Genomic DNA, 9,214 nt, shown 5'->3' with positions numbered 1-9,214 from the left:
GGTTATTGATGCCAGAAGTTTATTTCTGTAATTGTTTTACTCATGATGTCATGTTTATGATCCAGTTTCGCTGCTGTTTTTGCGATCACTTATTTTGCTCCTTCCGCAGGTGGAAAGCGGATGTTGTTGTTGTATTTGTTCATGTTGTTGTTTCTGCTGCTGCAGAACAACCTTCGATGGTGGTGGTGTTGATTTTGTTAATGTTGTTGTTATACTAGTTAGCATTCTTTCTAATGCTACAAAACGAAAACTTATTTTAATCTCTAAATTCCATCGTAGTTATGTCTCTATTTAAAGATCATTAAGAAAGTCTTCTGACGTTAATTGGGCGTCTTGTTAGAGAACCAACTGATCAAAACATACAGGAATGTGAAATGGAGAAATTAATATATATAATATATATATATATATATATATATATATATATATATATATATATATATATATATATATATATATATATATATCTTCTTCTTTTAACGTGCTTTTATTCCCATTTTTGTATGGGGTAAGCACGATGCCTTCTTTTGAAGGACTTTTGATTTGGCTTTGGGGTAGACCTGTGGTCTCGATCGGCTGCCCTGCCTGACATCGCTTAGACCCCGGTACGTATGTTTCATGTATCATACCCGACCCAACGCCCATTCTTCCCAGCAGCGAGAAGTTATTGCGCGGGTATGGCGAGAGTTCGAGACGTGTGAGATGTTTGTTATGTTTTTAGAAGGTGTTGTAGTGGCTTTGTTTTGTGTGTGTATTTAGTCTGTAACATCCATTTGCTTTTTTTTTTTAGCAAACCTATCCGTTGATTACATATATAATCCCGGGATGTCTACACGGATAGCAAAGTGTCTGCCTCTCTGATATATATATATATATATATATATATATATATATATATATGTAAATGTGTATATATATATATATATATATATATATATATATATATATATATATATATATATATATATATATATATATGAATTTTTATATCACCGTAACATATTTTATATTCACAAACATTAGTCTACAAATGTCATTAAATATCCAATTCGCTCCACCTGGGAAATGATCCGGAAGGGTAATTGTAACTGATAAGTGATATTCACCTGGTGGATTCGCATCATCGATAGCAAAACCCCCGACTTCAGTGACGCGTTCGTTTACCACTGGGCTGTCAGTTGGAGTCCACCAGGTGACTAATATTTTTTATTTATAATTTCCCTAAGGTATTATTTCCGATGTAGAGCGAATTGGATATTAAGCGAAATTTAAATATGTGGGTGCATATATATGTGAGAAATTTACAGCTAAATATGTGGGTGCATATATATGTATATATATATATATATATATATATATATATATATATATATATATATATATATATATATATATATATATATATATATATATATATATATATATATATATATATATATATATATATATATATATATATATATTATATTAGACATTTGTATGTCTATTTTTATATAGTAATTTATCAACGATCACCGCAACCTGTACAAAAAATCTACGAAGCCAAAGTTAGGCCTGTAAATCTAGCAGTCGCCTCGCTGCTATAAAAATAATATATATATCAGGCGTTATATTTGTCAGCGAAGCCGAGCGAATTTCGTTGTGTAAATGGTCCTGAAAATACACAACGACGGATGGGAGTTCGTATAATATCGCGTCGAGCATTGACAAATGGAAGCCATTAGGTGCCGCAAAGTTGAAATTTATCTCCATTACTGGAAATGTTTTCGTTGGTCCTGTATGGTCGGGGCTGCACGCACACCCGCCATTTGTAATGGCGAACAGGTATGTGCAGATCCCTATTGACAAATTTGTATATGTATATATATATATATATATATATATATATATATATATATATATATATATATATATACATATATATATATATATATATATATATATGTTTATATACTGTATATATACACACACACATTATATATATATATATATATTGCAGTGACACGTTATTTGTATTTATCAGTTAAACCACAGGTGAAAAAATAACTATGTTATTCCTGACCTGTGTATATATAATTATATATACATACATATACTGTATATATATATATATATATATATATATATAGAGAGAGAGAGAGAGAGAGAGAGAGAGAGAGAGAAGGGGGCGAGGGCGGTAACCTCCTGGCTGTGATTGTGCAGCGGAGGTGTGAGAATTATCAATAGTCAGTGAAACAGAAAACGATAAACAGGACGTCTAGTATTTCAGTCGAAGATAAAGAAACCTTATCGACATTACTGGGAAACATCGAAGACCCGTCGCGAATTACCCTTTTCTGCCTCTCCAAATGAGGCATTTTGCATCGTAAATAGGACAGTTAGGCAGTAATGGAGTTTGAAAAATAAAAACAAAGCATTTTACCGCGCAACGGGTGAGTGAGTGCGACTTGGCGCTAACCGGTTTCCCAATCGTCTGAGTGAGCTAGTGCGTTTCTCAGCTATCTGTTTTTGTACAGAAATTCTCGGCGACTTCTTGTGTTTATTGTCCGTGCGTGGTGGAACTGTTACACGTGTGGTGTGGCACCTGCGTCTGGATTGTTTTTGAGATTAAAGTTCTTTGTTTTTATTGTTTTTATCGATATACTGTTTTTATTGGTGCAGTGCGTTGAATATCAAAGATGTGTTTTGCTCAGGTAAGGGTATTGTTATGCATTCTCTCTCTCTCTCTCTCTCTCTCTCTCTCTCTCTCTCTCAGGAATTTTGATTGGGTGGTAATGAAGCATAGATCCCTTTAAAAATATAGCCACAGTGCAGACATACAATGTCTTCATTTAGAATGATTTTCCACGGCATCTGAATACAAACGTAATTATATGTTACAAATAACGCAATGGTATCTGGTATACGGTGTGTGATATTCTGTATCGTATATTTACTAGGTTACTTTCCCAAGGGTGTTATCATGTTATAGGGTTCCCGTATGTCTGTCTGAATGTCTGCTGCACCCCTTAACATAACAGCTTGAGAAAATATGGGTTCCCATGTGTATCGGTTATGGTAGGGAATGTGTAACTGCTGGTACCTACTTAAGAATAACTATGAGGATAGGATGTATAAAAGCATCCCGATACGGTGTCCTACAGTGTAAGGCTGTGTGCTAATGCCAGTACTGCACATGATGTTTTAAGTTAAGTTATTAATAATGTCATTGTGGTATGGCTCTAGGCGTTCAGTGTAGTTTGAGATGATGTTTTATAGCCTTATATGTTAAATTTTTTGCTTGTCGCTCATAATGTTGGTGTAATTTAGTTCATCTTTGTAATTATTTAATTGTAACTTGGTTTTTCACCCTTATGTGTTTGAAGGCTCTTAATTGAATCGCTTTGCATAAATAACTTTGGGTGGAGAGCGTCATTGTATTATGGCTCGACGATTTCACTGCAGAAGAACTTCGTTTTAACAAACGACACTCGTTTTTCTAGCCAGCGGATCCCATTTGTCAGTGTAAGTTATACAGTCCTTTATTGGCTAGTTCATCTTTGTATGAGTCATCGCGAGGGAATTGCTGCCATATTTTAATATATTCTGTTTCATACAGCTGAATTATTAGGCAGTGGATAACCACATTTCAAGCCATTTAGTTAACCAACCGGTATAACAGAAGTAGCACAGTCGATACCCCACGGGTATTCAAGTACCGTTGGGCTAGGTCATTTGCCATAGCCAGACATTGGACTAGGTCAGGAACGCTAGAGGCAGTGGTTATCGTCCCCTCTACCCCCTCCCTCTCCCAATCCCCTGCTGTTCATCAAAGGGATAGCAATATCCCGTCCCTTACACACACGCGCTATACTCAGAGGTGGAAGCGTCACACTCGGTGGAACTCGGCCACTTCAAAAGGGAAGAAATAATAATAATAATAATATATGAAAGTATTCATTGGTCCTTTACTATAATAATAATAACATAAAAGTATTCAGTGGTCCGTTACTATTATAATAATCATAATTGTAATAATACCAGAAGCCTCTTGCTACTACTACTACTACTACCAATAATAATAATAATAATAATAAATCATTAGTTTTATGTCCCTACTTTGAATATTATCAGTAGTATTTTAAGCAGGTGTCTTCAGCACTTTTGTATAAACAAAGGAGCATAGGCGTGGATCCTTGATGTCCTTTGGGACATTGTTTCTTCCTAAGTATGCTGAACGTTTTGATTTTGTAAATAATGCAATTAGTGTACGTAAAATTCAAAGTATTATTATTATTATTATTATTATTATTATTATTATTATTATTATTATTATTATTATATCGCCAAGCTGGAATCTGGTTTGAATATTGCGGATCTTAAAGTATTTTCTTTTCTTGCCTGGGTGAAGCGTTTGTCGTTAGCAGGATGAGGGGTAGGAAAAATAGAGGTGGGGGAGGAAATAGGGAATGAGGAGGAGGAGGTGGGCGAGGAAGTAAGGAGTGAGGAAGAGGGGGGACGAGGAGGAGGAGGAGGTATCATTGATGCCTGAGAGGGTAACGACCACCACGTTTTCCAAGAACGGTGAGTCATGAGAGAGAGAGAGAGAGAGAGAGAGAGAGAGAGAGAGAGTGAATGTGTATGAAGTAATTTGTGTGCCCAACAATTTTCCTGAACAACAGGGGCCGGAAGGAGGAGAATAAAGAATGAATGCTCACTTATTGACAATCTCTCTCTCTCTCTCTCTCTCTCTCTCTCTCTCTCTCTCTCTCTCTCTCTCTCTCTCTCAGAAAGATATTGTACGTACAATGACTTAGTGAATTAGTGTTACGTGTGTTTATAAAGTATGACGCCCCAAACGCTATCAGTATTTAATGGAATCGACGAAAAACGTTCGGACGATAAAAGCAAAAAGCGAACGAAACATTTTGGTAAGAAGGTGGAGCAGTCGAAAAGATTAGAAACTTCAAACGTGGTTTAAGGAACTATTACATGAAAACGTCGGAACGTTTACGGGGGCAAAAATTCGCAAAAACCTTCGCTCATTCTGCCAGACAGCGTTTTACAAAACTTGAGCAAGTGTTTCTTCGGGAGAATCACATGAAAGCCGTATTTTGCACGTAATGTAGGTTATATATTCTGCCGTCGCTCGGCATGTTTGCAATTTGTATTCCGAGGCTAAGCCAGATGAGTAAACACCTTTTATGTATTCAATTTTCTTGTTTTTTGTTTGTTTATTGCTCTGGCTTTAGCATTGTTTTGTTTCTTAGCTTATTTTGGATCTTGCCCACGTGTGCAATTTTTAACCTTGTGTGGGTGTGTATTTTTTTGTGGGGGGGGGAGGGAGCTGGCTTTGAGGGGGTTCGTATCTGTAAATGTTTTTTTTTATGATTATACTGTATTCGAAACCACTATTTTGTTTCACTACTCTCGCTTCAGTGTGTTTCCATCAGACTGATGGAAAAGTTTAATTTTTTTTATTCGTTTATCCTACAAGTAAATTTTACCCTTCAAGTTGCATCTTAGCTGTTTGACACTGACAGGTGTTAAAGGCTGCCAGGAAACCTGGCCGTGTAAGATAAATTTTCATGCTTAAGAAAATGTAACAGTAAGTGTTTAATTTCCGTTAATTGAAAAGGGAAACAAAAGTTCGACTCTCCTAAATTTTTCTGCGAGTCATTGGCGTGGGGAGAGGGAGTTTTGCTGTGGGAATTAAAGCTTTTTAAGTTTTATTTATATATATATATATATATATATATATATATATATATACACACACGTAAATGTTGATATTTTAATATTCGCTTGAATATAAACATATCACAAGAACTCACTGGTAGGTAGACGTACAATTGTACTTGTCAAGTGTCCTGCATGCGAGTATACATTATCTTAGTTATCCCATGTAATCATATCATTTAAATTACTAGTCTTCCATATTATTATATTCATATTGCCAACGTTCCACTCCAAATAATGGTTTTTAACTACAAGGTAGATCGTATGATTATTTACACTTAGCATTTGTTTACTCGAGACAAGTTCGAAGGAGAAAGTCTTGGCCTCTCTAAGTTTATTTATTTACTTATTCTTTGTTCCTACAATAAGTATAATAAGAACCCTTAATTCATGAGCACAGAGCTTGGATTTTTTTTTTTTTTTACTTCGCTGTTGGTATTTGTTCCTTGATCAGAAGTTTGAATTTAACTAGAATTTAACTAGCGTTGTTATTGTTGTTTTTGATTTAGTATTTACCATGTAATTAACTGTTTTTACATGTTTGTAAATGTGTGTTTGAGGTGTGAATGTATCAGTTTGAATTTAGCCAATCATATATGGTCATGCTCCGTTGAAGGTTTCGACTGAGCATGTAAGCAGAGGAATAATCTGTCTGTTTTGTTTTTAATTAAAATTGATTTAATTATTTTCACTATCTGGGTTTCCAGTATATGATCGTGTATCTGAATTTCTCTCTCTCTCTCTCTCTCTCTCTCTCTCTCTCTCTCTCTCTCTCTCTCTCTCTCTAAGTAAACGTTAATGTACAGTATATATATGTATATATATATTATATATACATATATAGACATATACATATATATATATGTATATATTAGTTACCACATAAATTCTCACATAAAATGTTAAACGTTGGACGCTGAAACGTAGTAATTTGAGTCTCTCTCTCTCTCTCTCTCTCTCTCTCTCTCTCTCTCTCTCTCTCTCTCTCTCTCTCTCTCTCTCTCTCTAAGTAAACGTTATATATGCAGTATATATATGTATATATTATGTATACATATATAGACATATACATATATGTATATATATACAGTATGTATATATTAGTTACCACATAAATTCTCACATAAAATGTTAAACGTTGAACACTGAAACATAGTAATTTGAGTCTCTCTCTCTCTCTCTCTCTCTCTCTCTCTCTCTCTCTCTCTCTCTCTCTCTCTCTCTCTCTCTCTCCTCGTCGACCTACTTAACACCACGTACCCAGAACACTCGCTGCTGCAAGATCTCTCTCGACATCACCCTTATCAGCTGATCGGACAGAGTCTATTACATAATTCAAAGGCATAATGACCATTAGTCTTTCCTGCCCCTCCTCTTAACTCTGTATTTATGAGCTGAGAGAGAAAAGACTCGGTTCTTTGGCGTTTTCGGAAAGGATGGGGGTTCTGGCTTTGACCCGAGTATATGCGTGTGGGTGTGTGACACATTGGCGTTGGCTGTTAGAAACTTGTACAGTATGTGTGTTTATGTTTTTCCTGTTGTATTTTTATAGCTTGGAGGTAATGGATTATGGTTATGTTGCTATTGTGTTGATTAGTAAATGTTGGAAATTTGTACATTGTTATATAAGCTTAGAATTACTAACACCTAATTTTCCAGTAAGGTTTAAAACATCAGTGTAGCAAAATAACGAACAGCAGTTAACTCATGAAAAATGATTAATCAACTTCACTGTGAAGATATGTTTTTATATATATAACTGATGACTAGTTTTTATTTTATTTACGAGGCAGTTTTAGAAAGTTCTGGAATTATGCTGTGCACGTGTGGGAGTTTTTTTTTCTATTCGAGAAGGTAAAGGATAGTTCATATTGCATTCTGTTTACAATGTTATTTTTTTGTGCGCGCGTGCCACTAACAAGTTCAAGGGTAAAGGATGTGCTTTTTGTAAGTTTTTTTTCATTTCAGTGTTTTTACTTTGCTTCAGGGTATGTTTTTGTGTGTGTGAGTGTATGTATGTATGTATGTATGTATGTATGTATGTATGTGCAGTTTTGTGTGGCTCTGTACTGGAAAAGTAATGCTCGGGAAGTTTCAGTAATAGTGTTTCTTGCCGAAGATTAAAAAAATTTTTCACAGTAAAGACTATTTATAATTTTTCATGAGTTATTTGGCTTTACTTATGCGTTAATTTAAACCTTACTGGAAAATTAGCTGGTACTAATTCTACCGTTATATACTGTATTCGTACACATCTTCACCTACCCTGTCTCTCTCCAAAGCTGCGACCTACTACTGTAAAGAGAGAGAGAGAGAGAGAGAGAGAGAGAGAGAGAGAGAGAGAGAGAGAGTCTTGCTTAACTACAACGCATACAGCAACCCACATTGTGATTTTACCCATTCAGAACAGACCTATTATGTACATTTACGTCCGCGGTATTCAGCTACCTTAAGTGTCCATAAACTCTTGAGGTACTATTAACCTCTCTTTCTCCTTCTCTCTCTCTCGGTAAATGTAGTGTGTTCTGCTGTAACAGGTGTTTGCCCCAATTACACACACACACACATATATATATATATATATATATATATATATATATATATATATATATATATAGAGAGAGAGAGAGAGAGAGAGAGAGAGAGAGAGAGAGAGAGAGAGAGAGAGAAATAATCAACACAATCACGTGTGGAACAGAAATAAATTTCTGCTGTTAATCAGCTCAGTGGTCTGGTTAAACTAAGATATACTTAACTTTTGACTCACATCAGGATCGAACCCAGGTCTATATATATATATATATATATATATATATATATATATATATATATATATATATATATATATATATATATATATATATATATATATATATATATATGTCATATACATGAACAATTAATATATGATCATTACCTGATTAGAAAAACCCCACACCTTCACTAAAGACCCAACGTAGTAATCAGAGTCGCTGACAATTAGTAAATTACAGTTACGCACAGTTCATCACCAAGGTTATTTGCCACCAGGTTAATTGGGGCAAACACCTGTTACAGGGAAACACACTACATTTACCGAGAGCGAGAGAGAGAGAGAGAGAGAGAGAGAGAGAGAGTTAGTTTATGGACACTTACCTAGCTGAATACAGTGGACGTAAATGTACATAATGTCTGTCCTGAATAGGGAAAATCACAATGTGGGTTGTAGCAAAGCAAGAGACACACTCTCTCTCTCTCTCTCTCTCTCTCTCTCTCTCTCTCTCTCTCTCATACATAATAGGTCTGTTCTGAAAAGGGAAAATCACAATGTGGGTGGTTGTATGCGTTGTAGTAAAGCAAGAGAGACTCACTCTCTCTCTCTCTCTCTCTCTCTCTCTCTCTCTCTCTCTCTCTCTCTCTCTCTCTCTCTCTCTCTCTCTATAGTAGTATAGTAGTAGGTCGCAGACTTGTAGAGAGAGAGAGAGAGATTATAATAGAAGAAAGAAGTGAGCTTCCA

The 9,214-nt window shown here is 35.3% G+C and overlaps 1 protein-coding gene across 3 annotated transcripts in view; it reads left to right on the top strand.

Moving 5' to 3' along the window:
* Window positions 1-9,214, top strand: part of LOC136853053 (uncharacterized) — a 524,065-nt gene that overhangs the window by 404,934 nt on the left and 109,917 nt on the right. Inside the window, exon 1 of one of the 3 annotated variants that reach the window (XM_067128282.1) lies at window positions 2,445-2,693. The exons of the other annotated variants lie outside the window; for them this stretch is intronic. Within the exon in view, the coding sequence (XP_066984383.1) occupies window positions 2,679-2,693 (15 nt within the window). The 5' untranslated portion in view covers window positions 2,445-2,678. Of the gene's footprint in view, window positions 1-2,444; window positions 2,694-9,214 lie in introns of those variants that run through there. 3 annotated transcript variants of the gene reach the window in all.

Source organism: Macrobrachium rosenbergii, chromosome 26 (assembly GCF_040412425.1).
Source record: "Macrobrachium rosenbergii isolate ZJJX-2024 chromosome 26, ASM4041242v1, whole genome shotgun sequence".
NCBI classification, from domain to species: domain Eukaryota; kingdom Metazoa; phylum Arthropoda; class Malacostraca; order Decapoda; family Palaemonidae; genus Macrobrachium; species Macrobrachium rosenbergii.
The sequence above is the reverse complement of the archived record's forward strand: the minus strand, read 5'-3'. Positions and strand labels throughout refer to the sequence as shown.